General features: G+C 55.2%; 1 protein-coding gene across 5 annotated transcripts in view; it reads right to left on the bottom strand.

Moving 5' to 3' along the window:
• The window catches only part of FZR1 (fizzy and cell division cycle 20 related 1), a 50,687-nt gene that overhangs the window by 18,931 nt on the left and 12,578 nt on the right, over window positions 1-19,178 (bottom strand). For 3 of the 5 annotated variants that reach the window (XM_074384807.1, XM_074384806.1, XM_074384808.1), the window contains one exon: window positions 14,632-15,025. In XM_074384807.1, coding sequence (XP_074240908.1) covers window positions 14,632-14,732 — 101 coding nt within the window. In that variant the 5' untranslated portion in view covers window positions 14,733-15,025. Of the gene's footprint in view, window positions 1-10,421; window positions 10,630-14,631; window positions 15,026-19,178 lie in introns of those variants that run through there. The other 2 variants (XM_039465995.2, XM_074384809.1) reach the window with 1 other exon arrangement.

Genomic DNA, 19,178 nt, shown 5'->3' on the forward strand with positions numbered 1-19,178 from the left:
TCCCAGCACTTTGGGAGGCCGAGGCGGGTGGATCACGAGGTCGAGAGATCGAGACCATCCTGGTCAACATGGTGAAACACCGTCTCTACTAAAAATACAAAAAAAAAAAAAAATTAGCTGGGCATGGTGGCGTGTGCCTGTAATCCCGGCTACTCGGGAGGCTGAGGCAGGAGAATTGCCTGAAGCCAGGAGGCGGAGGTTGAGGTGAGCTGAGATCGCGCCATTGCACTCCAGCCTGGGCAACAAGAGTGAAACTCCGTCTCAAAACAAACAAACAAACAAACAAACAAACAAAAAGAAATTCCTGAGCATGCCGGGCGCGGTGGCTCAAGCCTGTAATCCCAGCACTTTGAGAGGCCAAGGCTGGTGGATCACAAGGTCGAGAGATCGAGACCATCCTGGTCAACATGGTGAAACCCCGTCTCTACTAAAAATACAAAAAATTAGCTGGGCGTGGTGGCGCGTGCCTGTAATCCCAGCTACTCAGGAGGCTGAGGCAGGAGGATTGCCTGAACCCAGGAGGCGGAGGTTGCGGTGAGCCGAGATCGCGCCATTGCACTCCAGCCTGGGTAACAAGAGCAAAAAACTCCGTCTCAAAAAAAAAAAAAAAAGAAAAAGAAAAAAGAAATTCTTGAGCATGGACAACGTGCGTGGCTGTGGGGAAAGGCTCCAAGTAGATTGAGGGAGTTCAGCACCAACCTGGAGCCTCACCAGGAATTAGGAGTGAATCAGTGAATGACTCGCGCTCTGCCGGGCCCTGCAGAGGTTCTCGTCCCTGGCCCAGGGGTGCCTGGTGGGGACGCTGCAGTGGCTCTGCCTGTGGGGCCAACACCTGTAGCCTGGTTTCCCTGGCCTGCATGGTGACCTGGGCCCTGGGCTGCTGGGCTTCCTGTTGCCCCTTCCCCTCAGCAGGGCATTGCCCTGTGGGTCCTGCACACCTACCAGGCCAGCTCATGAGAAAGGTGTACCTCTCATCCCCAGGCCCCAGAATGAAGAGCCAGGAGGCCCCCTGCGGCCACTGCCCTGGGTGAGCCTTCAGTCTCCCAGCTTCCACCGTTTCCCTGGGAAATGAGCATGGCCCCGTCACCTGACAGAACAATGACAAAGCCCGCGTACGGAGGGAGACGCCCTGGTATAACTATATGGAAAATATGGAGTCTGCCCCTGTTCACATCAGACACCAGAATAAGCCCCCAATGGGGCAGACAGCATAAATCAGGGGGACCCCAGCTCCTGGGATGCACCTCTTCTCTCCCTCCCACTTGGGATTTCAATGTGTGCACCCTCCTGGGACCTCAGCAGGGCAGAGGATCATGGGATGCAGAGTCTCTTGGGGATGCATGAAATCTCCTAACCCAGGGGGTCTCAACCAGAGTGATTCTGCCCCCAGGGGATATGTGGTGATGTCTGGGAACATTTGTGGTTGTCATGACTGGGAGTCCCCCTGGCATGGAGTGGCTGGAGGCCAGAGACGCTGCTCAGCACCCTGTAGTACCCAGGACGGCCCCACCCAGAGAATGATCCAGCCTCAATGTCCACAGTGTGCAGTGACAGAGACCCTGCTCTAGGGCAAGACCAGGGAAGTGGCTTGAAGGAGTGAGACCTCGGGGAGGGTGGCCAGGAACCCCCCCAGCCGCGCCCTGACCGTGCCCATGGGGAGACGAGGAAAGGGAGATGATGACACGGCATGATTCGTCTCTAAGTCTGACTTCCAGGTGTCCCTGAGTGGGGACGCAAAGCGTGAGGGACTGTCTACCATGTAGACAGGGCCTGGGAACCGCATTGGTGCAAAGCCCTCAGGTCTCGCCGGGTGCTCAATCTTCCCCAGGAAGATTCCTGGAGGCTCAGCCAAGCTCCTACTCCTGCAAGGCCTTGCTCAGCTGGAAAAACTGGTCCCCACTGTCTTCACATTTTTTTAGGCTCTTTAACGGACAAAAGGAATTGAAACGTCCCAATGACAGTTCTTTTATGACTCAGGTGTTGAGGCTGACTACAGTCTGGACATGCCACCTATGAAATGATACACACCAGGGCGCCCCCCGACCCCGGCCCTGTGGACACTGAGGCAGGACCGCCCAGGGTAAGGGTAACTCCAGCCTCCGGGGGGGGGCCACACTTGCTACCCACAGGGGACATGGAGCTGGTAAGGGAGGAAGCAGCGACCAGAGCCTCATGGGTGCCGCCACGTCCCATGTGGGCTCCTGGCCCAGCGACGGAGTGTCGGAACACACGTGGGGCTAGGACAGAGGCGAACCTTGCCCATGCCCACCAGCTGGCACAAATGGAAGCACTTCGTGTGCTTGACTGAATGTCCTCAATAGTGGGCAGGAGGGAACCATCACATCTCGGGGACTAGGACAGCACCCCTGCTCAAGGTCACCACGCAGTTGGTGAGGGTAGAGCTGGGATGTGAACCTAGCCAGTCTGGGTCTGGCTCTGTGCCCACTCCCTGGGCCCTTGCCCTACATGTAGGCCCTGGCTTCAGGAGGGGAGATGTCTTCGACTCAGCACTCAGCCAGCCCTGCCCATGGAAAGCTGCAAGGCCCCACCTCCTGCTGGAGTCTCTGCAGAGTGGTCCCTGCTGGAGGCCTCCGACGAAGGATTGCTGGATGGTGGTGACAGAGCAGGGGGGCAGGCTGGGACACAGCCCCTCACAGGTCTGGACCCCTGCAAAGTTGCAAAGTGTTTCTGCCTCAGGGATCCCAGGTGCCCCCAGACCACCTGTGAGGCATTGGCCCAACTGCTTTCTCAGGGAGCCCCTTCCTCATTTGAAAGGCAAGGGGCCGTACCGACTGCCTGGGGTTGATGTCCAGCCATCCTCTGCAAGGCTGGGGAGAAGCACCAGATGAGAAAGACCCCACAGAAAAATGGTGGGTCACCCAGCTATCCACTCTCTACTCTCACTGGATCTGGGAGTTTCTGGAGAGACTTTGCCTCCTCCCTGCATCCAGGAGTGTCTTTCACGAAACACAGCTTCACGAGCATCACCTCCGCTAATCTCATTTCCAGCCACCCCTCACAAGAGGACTGTAGATGGCTCTTTTAAATCACATTTGGACGCCCTCGGTGTCATGATGCGATTAAGAGGGAAGGTGTGCCAGCCACATCGATGGCTTCATCAGAGCATGGCCTCACCAGCACCATGCCACACACGGCCCTTGGCCCTGCAGCTCCAGGGGGCCAAGGTGGGCAAACCACCCAGACTCCCTCATCACCAGCCCTCCCTGTTCCCTCCCATGAAAGTAAACCAAGTCTCGTGAAAAGGTTCTAGCAGAATCCATAAGAAAAAGTGTGGGCTTTCGATGGGACCAGTCCAGGCTTTGAATCTCAGCTTCAACCCTTCCTGGCCACACAGCTTTGGGCAGCTTCACCTCTTGGGACATCAGTCTCTTCAGTTAAACAGCGATAACGCTGCCTACCTAGGAAGCACCAGGTCTGGGGCAGGCAGCCGGCCTGACCCAGATCAGGTGCTCAGTGCCCACTGGCTGGGCCTGGGACTCACGACAGGAGCACACAAGTCCCCAGAAGTGCTCAGTGTGCACTGGCTGGGCCCGGGACTCACGACAGGTACACGTAGGTTCCCAGACCTGCTCCCTACTCATCTGTCCTTGGGCATGGAGTGCCTGGCAGCCAGGATGCTGCTCCAGTAACCACCTGGCCACAGACCATGACACCCATCTCCTCCCACGCTGCCCTGGTCAGTTCCAGGGAGGAAGGAGGACGTCAGAGAAATGGGGCTCCTGGTGGGGGAGTGGCCGTGGCTGCAGGGATGGACTCACACAGGGGAGAGGTGGATTCTGGACCAGAACCAGAGTCAGGGCCTAGGAGAGAGAACGCTAAGGCACAAAGATCTCTGTAGGAGCAACCACCACTCACAGAAGAATAAGCTGAGCTGGCGGCCTCTGACCTCTACAAACACAAAGACACAGGCAGGAGGGTCCAAGTCAAAAAAGGTAGGGCCCAGACCCTGGGGAGGAGACAACAAGCCTTCCAGGGCGCCCATGTGAGCCATGGCAAGGCAAGTTACTGCTGGGAGCTGGTGCCTCGACCCCAGAAACACACCCCGCACGCGTCATTCATTCATTGACTCATGCCACCGGCGGACATCTCCTCCCCAACCAGTCATGTGCCATGTGAGTTCCCGGTGCTGACCCAGGCACTGCAAAGCAGAGCCAAGCTGCTGCCCCCACTGGGTGGACAGTCTTTTTTATCTTTTCTTGTTTTTAAAATATAGAGATGGGGGTTGGGGTCTCCCTATATTTCCCAGGCTGGTTTCGAATTCCTGGGCTCAAGCAATCCTCCTGCTGAGGTCTCCCAAAGTGCTGGGGTTCCAGGCATGACCCCCGTGCCCAGCTGGCATGCAGTCTGGAGTGGACGGAGGTTTAGAGTGGGTGAGAAGCATCCCCAGCGTCTTCTCAGCCAGCAGCTCTTATCCTCTTCCCTGTGCAGGGGGGAGAGGGGCTCCCACCACCGGCCCACCCCGGTGAGAACCACTCTCCACACCTCGAAATGGCACCTGAAGATAAAAGACCTGAGGTTTCTCATCTCCAGCCTCGTGGTACCACAGAGTACCCACAGCCCTGACCGACTGGGTGACACCTTCAGACCTAAAAGACACCTAGGTCTGCAGCAGCACAAAAGGCCACAGCACCCCGAGCAAGGAGAAGGGCAGCGCAGCACCACGCCTGCGGCCTCTCAGCGCCCTGAGAGGACAGGACGGAGCCCCATCAGGTTCCTGAGGCCGGCACATCCCTGCATCTATGTCTCATGCAGCTCCCACCCACACGTCCCAGGTGAGGCGGCAGTGGAAAACCTAGCCCAGGGGGCTCAGGGCAGGCGCCTCAGCCTCAGCACTGCGGACATTTTAGCCGGATCGGACTCCATGGTGGGGAGTCCTCTGGGCTCTGCAGGGCACTGAGCAGCATCCCTGGCCTCCATCCACTCCAAGCCGCGAGCGCCATGCCTCCCCCCGCCCCCCCTCCGTTGTGACAATGCATAAACGTCCTGAGATGCTGAGATGTTGCCTAGTGTCCTGTGGGGCAGAGTCACCCAGGCGAGTAATACCTGGATGAAGGAATCCTTAGGGGGAAGAGCTGCTCCGCTCCCCAGGGCAAACAGACCAGTGCCGGCCTGGCCCACTCCTCGGCCCTCTGGTAAGAGCAGACAGAGGCCTGCCACCCACCCTCTCTCTGCTCCCATCATCCTTCCACCACCGACCCAGTGGCCTACAGGCCTGGTGAAGATGAGAAGCTTGCCCAGGGTCACAAAACAGAAGTTCCCAGGCCAAATCAGATCTGGGAGAACGGAAGATTCACAATAGGAGGGTACGTTCGTAAAACAACACAGGAATCTGAAGAGCCTGCCACTCTCCAGAATCCAGCAGTGTGGCAGTGTGCACTGGTTCACGCTTGTAATTCCAGAGCTTTGGGAGGCCAGGGCAGGAGGATCACTTGAGCCCAGGAGTTCAAGACCAGCCTGGGCAACATGGTAAAACCCCTTCTCTGGCCAAGCACAGTGGCTCACGCCTGTAATTCCAACACTTTGGGAGGCCAAGGCGGGCAGATCACGAGGTCAAGTGATGGAGATCATCCTGGCCAACATGGTGAAACCCCATCTCTATTAAAACTACAAAAATTAGCAGTGCGTGGCAGCACGCATTTGTAGTCCCAGATACACAATACACTGAGGCAGGAGAATCACTTGAACCTGGGAGGCCAAGGTTGCAGTGAGCCAAGATTGTGCCACTGCACTCCAATCTAGCAGAGCGAGACTAGGTGGGCGGATCACCTGAGTCTGGAAGGTTGAGGCTGCAGTGAGTCGTGACTGTGCCACGGCGCTCCAGCCTGGGCAACAAAGCGAGAGGAAAGAAAGAGAGACAGCAGGGAGGAAGGGGGGCGGGAATCAGAACCATGCACACAAAGCGAGACCCTAGCTAAGAAAGAAGAAAGAGAAGGAAAGAAAAAAAGAAAGAAAAAGAGAGGGAAAAAAAGAAAGAAAAGAAAAAAGAGAAGAAATCCGACCACGCAGCAATTTGGGAAGGCTGGGGTGGAAGGGTCACAGGCACGGGGGCAGGAGGACAGGGAGGACAGGCTGGAAGGCAGGTCTCCTGAGCTGGGCTCGCGGTGGCTGGCATGGAGTGACACCATCAGACACAATCAGCCGGCGAAAGGAGGCACCAGGGCCTGAGTCGCAGAGCAGAGCAAGGAGGATGCCGCCACATAATCACCAGCACCTGCCTCTTGACGGCAGCTCAACTCACAGCAGGCAGAGGCTGGAAACAGCACCAAGGTCCACTGAAGAAGGAGACACACAAAACCCGGTCCCTCCACACTACAGAACATGACTCAGCCTTGAAAAAGAGCAGGGCTGTGACTCAGGCCACAGCCTAGACGAACCTCCAGGACACCACACTCAGCGAGAGAAGCCAGACACAAAACGCCAGAGTGGGGGATCCCATTTCTCTGAAATGTTCAGGACAGGCCCAGCCACAGAGGCGGGGGAGACAGGTGGTGGCGGCTGATGGGGTCAAGGCTGGTTTCTTCCTGAGGGGATGAGAAGGCTCTAGGGTGGGATAGAGGTGACGGCTGCACAGGCCAGGGGACTGCACACTCTACAGCAGTGAATCATGTGGCATGAGAAGTGTATTCAAATAAAGCTGCCACAAGAAAAAAATCAAATTTAAAAAAAAGGCCCTGCCGGGTGCGGTGGCTCACGCCTGGAATCCAGCACTTTGGGAGGCCGAGGTGGGAGGATCACGAGGCCAGGAGATCAAGACCATCCTGGCCAACATGGTGAAACCTCATCTCTACTAAAAATACAAAAAAATCAATCAGCTGGGCATGGTGGCGCGTGGCTGTAATCCCAGCTACTCAGGAGGCTGAGGCAGGAGAATTGCCTGAACCCAGGAGGCGGAGGTTGCGGTGAGCCGAGATCGCGCCATTGCACTCCAGCCTGGGTAACAAGAGCGAAACTCCGTCTCAAAAAAAAAAAAAAAGGGCCAGTGAGCTGGGCGCAGTAGCTCACGCCTGTAATCCCAACACTTTGGGAAGCCGAAGTGGGAGGATCATCTGAGGTCAGGAGTTCAAGACCAGCCTGACCCACATGGAGAAAGCTCATCTTTACTACAAATACAAAATTAGCCGGGCATGGTGGCGCATGCCTGTAATCCCAGCTACTTGGGAGGCTGAGGCAGAAGAATCACTTGAATCTGGGAGGTGGAGGTTGCGGTGAGCCAAGATTGTGCCACTGCACTCCAGCCTGGGCGACAAGAGCAAAACTCCGTCTCAAAAAAATAAAAAAAAAAAAAAAGGGCCAGGAGCCTGAAGGAATAACTGAAGGAAACTGAGGGGGAGGGGCCCGCTGTTACGGGAGTGGGCCTGCTGTTCAGGGTTGGGTGTCTTTTGTGATCAGTGGCAGCTGAGTGACTTACTGAGGTGCAGCCAGGTGGGCTGCTTGTGCACCCCTCATCCCAGTCATGAATGAGGACACCGAGGCAGAGGAAGACAGTCACCTGCCAAACCACAAAGGGACCCAGGGCCGCTGGGGACATGGACATTCCTGGACAAGCCCCTAAGGGGTCCAGGAAGGGGCTATAGCTCTGTGGTGAGTCGAGTGGCTAGGGAGAAAGTGAGGTGTGGACAGGGCGGTGATGGGCAGAGGTGACAAGCAGGAGGTCAAAGGGAGGTGTCGGGGGTGACCACAGGGAGGTGCTGGGGGCAGAAAAGAGATGAGGTTAGACACTCCCTTCCTGCTGGAAGTGCCCAGGTTCCTGTGGCAGCCCCAGCAGGGGACCCACTCTGGGCAAACACACAGCCCAGGGCACTGCACAAGCCAAGGGCAGAGCTGGGACCAGGCAGACGAAGTCGCTGCCCTCAGGGGGCTCACAGTCCAGAACCGTCGACAGGCTGCTTGCTGTACTGGGGCATCCTGGGCACAGCAGGGCATTGAGCAGCACCTCTGGCCCAAACACTGTCAAGTATCCCCTCGGGACAGAATCTGCCAGTGGAGCGTTTTGCCAGGAGTCCCCAGGAGTGACCCCACACACAAAACTTTCCATCCTCTTCCCACTAAGTGACACGAAGAAAAAGTTCCTCAGAACCAGTTTTATTCTGAGCCTCCCCAAACCCAGAAGTCCCCAGTCTACAAAACCCTCCCACCAGAAGCCCCAGTAAACAGTAGGTGATTTGGAAATCCATGGAAGGCTGGGTGTGGTGGCTCAGGCCTGTAATCCCAACACTTTGGGGGGTGCTGAGGCGGGTGGATCACCTGAAGTCAGGAATTCAAGACCAGCCTGGCCAACATGGCAAAACCTCATCTCTACTAAATATATAAAAACTAGCCAGGTGTGGTGGTGCATGCCTGTAATCCCAGCTACTTGAGAGGCTGAAGCAGGAAAATTGCTTGAACCTGGGAGACGGAGGTTGCAATGAGGCAACATCACACCATTGCACTCCAGCCTGGGCAACAAGAGTGAAACGCCATTAAAAAAAAAAAAAAAAAAAAAAAAAAAAACACTTTGGGAGGCCGAGGCGGGTGGATCACGAGGTCAAGAGATCGAGACTATTCTGGTCAAATGGTGAAACCCCGCCTCTACTAAAAATACAAAAAAATTAGCTGGGCATGGTGGCGCGTGCCTGTAATCCCAGCTACTCAGGAGGCTGAGGCAGGAGAATTGCCTGAACCCAGGAGGCGGAGGTTGCGGTGAGCCGAGATCGCGCCATTGCACTCCAGCCTGGGTAACAAGAGCGGAACTCTGTCTCAAAAAAAAAAAAAAAAAAAAAAAAAAGAGCGAAACTCTGTCCCAAAAAAAAAAAAAAAAAAAAAGAAGAAAAGAAAAGAAAATCAATGTAGCCCCACCCTGAAGACTGATGGGGCTTGTTCGTTTCTAGGAACTCCTCCTCCACCCCACCATTGCCTGCAGCCAGCGCGCGGTTTCTGAAATTTTACCTGGGAAGCAGTCACAGGGGCAAACTGGCGGGCACGACTTTGCCAAGACACCCCTCCCCAGCACAGCACCGGGCTTGCCTTTCAGCAGGAGTCTGCACCCTTAGCAAAGCCCTCTGCAACCCAACTCCTCGCGGCGCGCAAGGCAGCCGGCAGCGGCCAGCACACCTGCCTCCACTTGGGATTCCGAAGGAAACGACAATTGGGTGTCCCCAAAACACGGAAGGGCCCTGACACAAGGAAGCCCACGTGAAATTCCGCACCGCAGACAACCCCAGGGATATCGTCAGCTTCTATCCCCACCCCCACGCCCAGAGAGACCACCCTGCTTTCACTTCGAAGTCCCCGCAGTCATGCCGGGCGGCAGAGCGTGTTCTGGGTGGACGGTTCTCCCTTGGGCAAATCACCCCCATTCAAAGCACAGAGGTTGGGGTGGGGGCCTCACCCTGGAGAGGAATGAGGTCATCACCGCAGACTGGGGCGGGGCGGGGGGATCTGTTTTCCTGCCAGAGGGGCGCCCTGAACCAGAGGATGAGTTTGGGGCGGAGAAAAACGGGAAAAACAAAACAGGTGTAGGCTGTGGGTGGGGGACAGGTCCGGACGGTGGAAGGCGCTAGGAGGTGTCAGGGGTTTGAGTAGGGGCAAAATGGCTCAGACCGGGGACCACACTCCACGTTTTGGGGGTCCGAGAAGGCCAGGATTGCGTTTGGAGGGAGACCCAGGGCAGGACAGAGGCTCAGTTCGGAGGGAGGGACGGGCTCGTGCTTCTGACGCTTTGGTGGGAGAGGTGGGTTTGCGGGGGATGGGGCTGGCACGCCGGGAGGGTGGGGGGCAGAAAGCCGAGGGGCGGGGTGAGACGGGGACCTCCATGTACTCAGACCGTGCCTTCGGGGCCTGGAGCACACGACAGTGACCCCAGACACAGGTTTCCGGGTGTCCCGGGCTCAGACTGCATTTTATTGGGGCGAGGGGCGGGCTGGGGCCTGGGCAAGGGACGGGGGGCGACTTCACGTGGGCAGGACTCCACCTGGGAGGGTCTGAACTGGGAAGTACCGGGGATGACAAGCCGGAGGGAAATCTCCCGGGTTAGGAGGCGGGGTCGGCCGTTCTGGGGGTGCGCAGTGGGGTCCCCTGGTTTGGGGGTGCAAAGCTCAGCCTTTTTAAAAAAGAGCGGTGGACGCTGACGGCGGCGGGGGGGAGGTCACGACCTGCAGGTGGCTCGGGGTGGGAGGTCACGGCAGGCCCCAATGTGGGGGGACGCTCGGAATTGGGTGTTAACACGGAAGATGGGGATGCTGAGGTCACCCGGGCCTAGTTCGGCCTAGGGGGCGCCATTCCGGGGGGACTGGGGACTCCTGGAGGGGCCTGAGCTGGAGTGGGGGTCGCAGCCGGCCCCGCCGGCACGCTTTTGGGGGGTCGCGATCGAGCTCCGCCGCTTGTGGCCCGGGGGGGCGGGTCCCCGACCCCGGCGGCCTCACCTGGCTCGCTCCCGTCGCTGGCTGGCTCCCGCCGACCCCGCCTTTCTCGGCACCGCACGGCGCCCGCCTCCGACCCCCACAGCTCCCGCAGGCCCAGCGGCGGCTGCCGCTGACAGAATCCCGGGCTCCGCGGTCCCTAATATGGCGGCGGACGCTGCTCCGCTGCCTCCCGGCTCCCTCCCTCCGGCGCGCGCGCCCTATCGGCCGCGCGCGCCTCCGCGACCCGGCCACGCCCCCACGCCGACGCGCGGCGCATCGCGACCACGCCCCCCGCCTGCTCCGACCCCGCCCGACCCCGCCCAACCCCGCCCAACCCTGCTCACTCCAAGCGGGTGCGCCTGCGCACGATGTGCATCTCGGGAGGACGTGACGTCTCCCGCTATTCGAATCAATACAGGAAGCGCGACGCCAAGTGTTGCCCAGGGCAACCGCGGCCGGGATAGGACCCACGGGGCGCTAGACGGTGCGGAAATGGCTCTGCTAGGCGAAGGGCGTCGTTCCCATTGGGGACAGGCGCGGAATTGGGAGGCTCAGGTCAGACCCTCCCCAGGGTAGATCGAAGCCAGGCACGCCATGCCTAACGAGCGCAGATGGAACCCGAGCGCAGGTGCATGTGCCAAAACAAACGCCACAGCTGACAGTCATTCATTTATTCAACAAACACGCCTTGCTCTCCTACTGTGTGCTGCTCCTCCAGGCCCCTGTGAGACAGCAGGCAACAAAAGAAGTTTTTAGGCCGGGCGCGGTGGCCCAGGCCTGTAATCCCAGCACTTTGGGAGGCCAAGGCAGGTGAATCACCTGGGAACAGGAGTTCCAGACCAGCCTAGCCAACCTGGCGAAACCCCCGTCCCTACTAAAAATACAAAATTAGCCGGTCGTGGTGGCCGCGCGCCTGTAATCTCAGCTACTCCGGAGGCTGAGGCAGGAGAATTGCTTGAACCTGGGAGGCGGAGGTTGCAGCGGGCCGATTTCGTGCCACTACACTCCACCACTCCAGCCTGAGCAACAAAGTGAGGCTCCGTCTCAAAAAATAAAAAATAAAAATAAGTAGGCAAAGGATCTGAACACATGTGAATATGGTCAATACACTCATGTAAAGAAAGATGCCCAATTTCTGGCGAGGTTCGGGGCTCACGCCTGTAATCCTAACGCTTTGGGAGGCCGAGGCGGACAGATCATTTGAGGTCAGGAGTTGGAGACCAGCTTGGCCAACATTGTGAAACCTCTGTCTCTACTAAAAATACAAAACTTAGCCGGGGCATGGTGGCTCACGCCTGTAATCTCAGCTACTTGGGAGGCTAAGGCAGGAGAATTCCTTGAACCCAGGAAGCTGAGGTTGCAGTGAACCAAGATGGCACCATTGCACTCCAGCCTGGGCGACATAGCAAGACTCCATCTCAGGGGGAAAAACTAAATTAATTAATTTTTTTAAATAAAAGATGCTCATGGCTCAAGCCTGTAATCCAAGCACTTTGGGAGGCCGAGGCGGGTGGATCACGAGGTCGAGAGATCAAGACCATCCTGGTCATCATGGTGAAACCCCGTCTCTACTAAAAATACAAAAACTTAGCTGGGCATGGTGGCGCGTGCCTGTAGTCCCAGCTACTCAGGAGGCTGAGGCAGGAGAATTGCCTGAACCCAGGAGGCGGAGGTTGCGGTGAGCCGAGATCGCGCCATTGCACTCCAGCCTGGGTAACAAGAACCAAACTCCGTCTCGGGAAAAGGAAAAAAACAAAAAAGATGCTCAACATCATTAATCCTTAAGGAAATGCAAATTAAAACGACCATGAGGCCACGCCTGGTGGCTCACGCCTGTAATCTCAGTACTTTGGGAGGCTGAGGTCAGTGGATCACAAGGTCAGGAGTTTAAGACCAGTCTGGCCAACATGGTGAAACCCCATCTCTACTAAAAATACACAAATTAGCTGGGCGTGGTGGTGGGCACCTGTTGTCCCAGCTACTTGGGAGGCTGAGGCAGGAGAACCCCTTGAACCCAGGAGGCAGAAGTTGTAGTGAGCCAAGATGATGCCACTGCACTCCAGCCTGGGCGACAGAGTGAGACTCCGCCTCAAAAAAAGAAAAAGACAATGAGAGCCCACTGCACACCTCGTGTGTGTGTGTGTGTGTGTGTGTGTGTGTGTGTTTGTGTGATAGAGTTTCACTCTTGTTGCCCAGGCTGGAATGCAAGTGCAATGGCACAATCTCGGCTCACCAAAACCTCCCCCTCCTAAGTTCAAACCATTCTCCTGCCTCAGCCTCTCGAGCAGCTGGGATTACAGGCAAGCGCCACCACGTCTGGCTAATTTTGTATTTTTTTTTCCCTTCCCTCCATAATTGTGTATTTTTAGTAGACAGAGGGTTTCTCCATGTTGATCAGGCTGGCCTCGAACTCCCGAACTCAAGTGATCCGCCTGCTTTGGCCTCCCACAATGCTGGGATTACAGGTGTGAGTCACTGCACCAGGCCCTTCACGCCTCTTAGGATGACTGTGATTCAAAACAAATCCAAACAAACAAAAAGGACAAAAATAAATTTTTTAAAAAGCATAGGCAGCCAGGTGCAGTGGCTCACGCCTGTAATCCTAACACTTTGGGAGGCCAAGGTGGGCAGATCACCAGGTCAAGAGTTGGAGACCAGCCTGGCCAACATGGTGAAACCCTGTCTCTACTAAATATACAAAAATGATCTGGGCGTGGCGGCGCACGCCTGTAGTCCCAGCTACTCAGGAGGCTGAGGCAGAAGTATTGCTTGAACCTGGGAGGCAGAAATTGCAGAGAGCTGAGATCGCATCACTGCACTCCAGCCTGGGCAACAGAGCAAGACTCCATCTCAAAACAAACTAAAAGAAATTCTACCATGAGCACGATCTTGGCTCATTTCAACCTCTGCCTCTAGGTTCAAGTGACTCTCCTGCCTCAGCCTCCCCAGTAGCTGGGATTACAAGCTCATGTCACCACACCCAGCTAATTTTGATATTTGTAGTAGAGATGGGGTTTCACCATGTTGGCTTTGAACTCCTAACCTAAGGTGACCCGCCAGCCTTGGCTTCCCAAAGTGCTGGGATTACAGGTGTGAGCCACCGTGCCCAGCTGCAGAGTCCTTTTTATACCACGTAAAATGACAGATTCCAAGGTTCTGGGGATTAGGATGTGGATGTCTTGGAGTGGGTTGGGAGGTCTTTATTTCCCACCAGCCACATCTGTTGTGTTGCAATGGTTCAGTGACACGATGGTGGTGGCACAAAAACTACAGGGATATAGAATTATCTAGAACTTAATACACACACACCTACACCCATACCAACAAGAACAAGTAAAACTGGGGACCTCTGCTTAGATGGGTGGATTGTATCAAGGCTACATCCTGGTAATGTTATGCACCAGTGTTTTTCTGTTTTGAGATGGAGTCTCGCTCTGTCACCTAGGCTGGAGTGCAGTGGTGCGATCTCGGCTCACTGCAACCTCCGCCTCCCATGTTCAAGCACTTCTCCTGCCTCAGTCTCCCAAGTAGCTGGGATTACAGGTGCCCGCCACCATGCCCGGCTAATACTTGTATTTTTAGTAGAGATGGGGTTTCACCGTGTTGGCCAGGCTGGTCTCGAACTACTGACTTCAGGTGATGTGCCCGCCTTGGCTAGGCACCAGTGTTTTGCAAGATGTCGCCATGGGGGAAAGCGAATAAAGGATACCCTTGGTCTCTCTGTATTATTCTTACAACTGCATAGAATCTACCATAGTTTCGGTCAGGTGTGGTGGCTCACGCCTGTAATCCAAGCATTTTGGGAGGCCGAGGCAGGCAAATCATGAAGTCAGGAGTTTGAGACTAGCCTGGCCAACATGGTAAAACCTGATCTCTACTAAAAATACAAAAACGACCCAGGTGTAGTGGCGCTCACCTGTAATCCCAGCTACTTGGGAGGCTGAGGCAGGAGAATTGCTTGAACCAGGGAGGTGGAGGTTGCAGTGAGCCAAGATCGCACCACTGCACTCCAGCCTGGGCCACAGAGTGAGGCTCTGTCTCAAAAAATAGACACAAAAAACAAAACACAGAGAAACACAGGGGCCAAGGCCAGGTGATGATAGAGGCAGAGACTGGAGTGCCGGAGCCACAAGCCAAACAACACCAAGGACTGCTGGCCACCCCAAAAGCTGGAAGAGGCGTGAAGGATCTTTCCCAGGAAACCCCAGACAGGGCACAGCTCTGCACCTACCTGGTTTGCAGACTTCCGGCCCTCAGGGACTTGCTCAAGCCCAGAGGACCCACAGAGCAGAAGCCGCAGACGCCCAGGCTCAGCGCAGGTGCCTTCCTCATCAGTTTCACTCGGGTCTTCGGAAATGCCGTGTTTGCTGACTTACACAGGCCGTGCTTTCAGCTGTGGCTTCGTATCTGCTTCCTGCACGCGGGACTTAGCTCCTCCCACGGAGCATCCTTAGGCTGATCACACCTGGCACCCCGCCCTGTAGCCTTCCTGAGTCAGCACAGTCCCTGGCCCACGGGAAGTCCTCGGTAAACAGCCTGAGCCACAAACAGGATCGAGATGACATCCTTGCAAGGTGTCTGAGGGCTGCAGTGACACCTGTTATCTGCAGGCAGCTTTCAAACACCTAGGAAGGCAATAAAAAATAAATTGAGGTGTCAGCTCCCTGAGGCCAGACACTGTGTCTGTTTTGTTCTGTGTCCTCTGTGCCCAGGACACTGTCCAACACACAGTGGTTGTTCAATAAATACCCGTGCAACCAATGACAGAACGTTGTCTTAAACTAGAAGTTCGCCTTCCAAAGGGATTTCTTTGCTATGCACAGCATTTTATGTTTTTTTTTTTTTTTTAGACGGAGTTTCGCTCTTGTTATCCAGGCTGGAGTGCAATGGCACGATCTCGGCTCACCACAACCTCCGCCTCCTGGGTTCAAGCAATTCTCCTGCCTCAGCCTCCTGAGTAGCTGGGATTACAGGCACGTGCCACCATGCCCAGCTAATTTTTTGTATCCTTAGTAGAGACGGGGTTTCACCAGGTTGACCAGGATGGTCTTGATCTCTTGACCTCGTGATCCACCCACCTCGGCCTCCCAAAGTGCTGGGATTACAGGCTTGAGCCACCGCGCCCGGCCTATGTTTTTTTTTTTAATTAATTTTTCTTTATTTTTTTTTAAGATGGAGTTTCGCTCTGTTACCCAAGCTGGAGTGCAGTGGTGCAATCTTGGCTCACTGCAACCTCTGCCTCCTGGGTTCAAGGGTTGCTTCTGCCTCAGTCTCCTGAGTAGCTGGGATTAAAGGCCTCACGCCTGGCTAATATTTGTATTTTTAGTAGAGATGGGATTTCACCATGTTGGCCAGGCTCGTCTCAAACTCCTGACCTCAGGTGACCTGCCCACCTCGGCCTCTCAAAGTGCTGGGATTACAGGCATGAGCCACTGCGCCTGGCCTTTTTTTTTTTTTTTTTTTTTTTTTTTTTGACAGGGTCTTGCTGTGTCACCCAGGCTAAAGAGCAGTGGTGTGATCACAGCTCAGTGAATCCTTGAACTCCTGGACTCAAGCCATCAAGCCTTCTGAGTAGCTGGGTGTACAGGCATGAGCCACCACACCCAGCTTTTTTTTTTTTTTTTTTTTTTTTTGAGACGGAGTTTCGCTCTTGTTACCCAGGCTGGAGTGCAATGGCGCGATCTCGGCTCACCGCAACCTCCGCCTCCTGGGTTCAGGCAATTCTCCTGCCTCAGCCTCCCAAGTAGCTGAGATTACAGGCACACGCCACCATGCCCAGCTGATTTTTTGTATTTTTTAGTAGAGACGGGATTTCACCATGTCGACCAGGATGGTCTCGAACTCTCGACCTTGTGATCCACCCGCCTCGGCCTCCCAAAGTGCTGGGATTACAGGCTTGAGCCACTGCGCCCGGCTTTTTTTTTTTTTTTTTTTGAGAAGGAGTCTTGCTTTGTTGTCCAGGCTGCAGTTCAGTGACAGGATCTTGGCTCAATGTAACCTCTGTCTCCCAGGTTCAAGTGATTCTCCTGCCTCAGCCTCCCTGGTAGCTGGGATCACAGGCATGTGCCACCATACCCAGCCAAATTTATTAAAAAAGAAAAAAAAAAATCTCTGCTGAGACCGGCTTACTATATTGCCCAGGTTGGTCTTGGAATCTTGGGTTCAAGCCACCATGTTGGTCAGGCTGGTCTTGAACTCCTGACCTCAGGTGATCTGCCCGCCTTGGCCTCCAAAATGCTTGGATTATAGGCGTCAGCCACCACGCCCGGCCGAGCTGATTGGATTCTGACTCCATGTCAGAGGCGGAGTCTACAGGACTGTGGATGGAGAGGATGAGGAGGTGAGAACAATTAATGTGGGGTCCACCTCTCCAGCTGCTCCTTTCAGAAGAAACCTGTACTCATCCTTGGCAGGACTGCTTTTCTAAATTAAATCCTTTCACCTCCAAAATTAATCTGGCACCTGTGTACTTCCGGTCTCTCTGCTTCTGACCTTGCCCATCTTCTGTTTACTTCCTTTTATTTTTTTTGAGATAGTTTTGCTCTTGTCGCCTCAATGGCACAAACTTGGCTCACTACAACCTCTGCCTCCGGGGTTTAAACAATTCTCCTTCCTCAGCATCCCGAATAGCTGGGATTACAGGTTCGCACCACCATACCCGGCCAATTTTTATATTTTTAGTAGAGGCGGGGTTTCGCTATCTTGGCCAGGCTGGTTTCGAATTCCTGACCTCAAGTGATCCACCTGCCTCGACCTCCAGAAGTGTTGGGATTACAAGCGTGAGCCACCGCGCTTGGCCCCTTTAGGTCTTTCTTCAAATGTTACCACCTCAGACTCTGGCCACCGTTCCTAAAACTGCACTCCTTATACATACACCGCCCTTGGTTACCGAATGTTTTCTCTTTATCTTAAGCCTTTTTTACCATCTAATAGGTATTGCATTTATTTCTCGCATTATTTTCTGTCTCCCTCTATAACAACACTGTGAGGCGTACAAGGGTAAGGGCTTCAGGCTGACTTGTCCTCAACACTCGTTTACTATTTGTTACATAAATGAATGAGTGAACGACCACATCTTTCTTCTTCAATTCCTTTCCCTGAGCCCACTGGCCACGCCTCCACAGTCTGACCACGCCTGGAGACACTGCGCATGCTCCGTCGCTAGCCAGCTCAGGCTCTGCGCTGAATCGGCACAAACCATTCTCACTTCTTACCGCGGTGGGGAGGTCGGAGATAATTTTTTCCCATGAAAGAACATACGTTGCCCGTCTCCTTCCCCGAGGAATGAAATAAGAATTTCGTTCCTGTGTTTGCGTGAGCTGTGGCACCAGCAGGGACTCGGGCCTCCGGACCTCCCTCCTGCACGGGAGCCTCACACTGGGTCTCCCCCGGGGCTGCGTTGGTGCCGTCCGGCCCGGTCACGTGAGCGGCAAGATGACGGCCCCCAGACAGAACTGCGCGTGTGGCTGCTGGTGAAGCGGTGGTCGCGGCGGCGCCTGCGGGAACGGGCCGGGCCGAGGGGCCCTGAATCTCCGGAGCTCGGTGAGGCGTCCCGGAGGCGGCGATCACGGTGCGGGGCCCGGATCTGGCGGGCGGGCGGGCGGGCACCGGGAGCGCCTCGTTTGGAATCCGGTATCAGGGATTCGTTGGCTGTGGATGGGGCGGGTTAAGGGGTCCCGAGTCCAGGTGATCTGTTTCCTCTGGGGTGTTTTACATTAAATACTGCCGGCCTCACGCCCTTTAGCTCCTATGTCGTACGGTTGGGTCTCGATGGTCCCCATCGCCCTGCCACCTCGCAAAGTCCTGGCTTCTGAGGTCAATGATGATCCCTCTTTCAAGGTGTCACTCTCCTTTGATGATCACCTGTGCTTAGGTGACACCACCTCCCTCTTTTAGCCCAGGCAGCCTTGCTGACGCCAGTCTTAACCAGAGAGGGCTGCCGGCAAGCCGTAGCCTGCCTGTCCTGAGATGAAGCATTCGCCAGCTTCTCAGCCGATCTAGAGGACAGAGAGGGGTCCCTTCTGCCCGCCTTGGTTCTGTTCTTTCATCCTAAGTCATTCAACAAAGTGTTGGTGGTTTAGAGCCCGACTCTGGAGCCAGACTTCCTGGATTCCTAACTCTTCACGCTGTTCCCAAGCACAGTCCCAAATTGCCTCAGTTTCCTCACCTGTAAAATGGGGACAATCTTAGTACCTACCTCATAAGGTAATGATGTGGATCGAATGAATTAATGAAAGTAAATAGCTTGGAGTGCCTGGTGCATAGCAAATGCTACCTAAGTGTCAGCTGCTGCTGTCACCAATTCTTTCCTTGACATGCCTGAAGGCCCAGGAAAGGCCTGGGCAAAACTCGTGGTGGGCTTTTGTTCCAGCCTTTTATGTGAGGGCACTGGCTCTTTTAGGTTTTATTTTTTAATAATTATTATTTTTTGCCGGGCGCAGTGGCTCAAGCCTGTAATCCCAGCACTTTGGGAGGCCAAGGCGGGTGGATCACGAGGTCAAGAGATCGAGACCATCCTGGTCAACATGGTGAAACCCCGTCTCTGCTAAAAATACAAAAAATTAGCTGGTCATGGCGGCGCATGCCTGTAATCCCAGCTACTCGGGAGGCTGAGGCAGGAGAATTGCCTGAACCCAGGAGGCGGAGGTTGCGGTGAGCCGAGATTGCGCCATTGCACTCCAGCCTGGGTAACGAGTGAAACTCTGTCTCAAAAAAAAAAAAAAAATTATTATTATTTTTTGAGAAGGAGTCTTGCTTTGTCACCCAGGCTGGAGTGCA

This window comes from Saimiri boliviensis, chromosome 14, assembly GCF_048565385.1.
Source record: "Saimiri boliviensis isolate mSaiBol1 chromosome 14, mSaiBol1.pri, whole genome shotgun sequence".
Lineage (NCBI taxonomy): Eukaryota > Metazoa > Chordata > Mammalia > Primates > Cebidae > Saimiri > Saimiri boliviensis.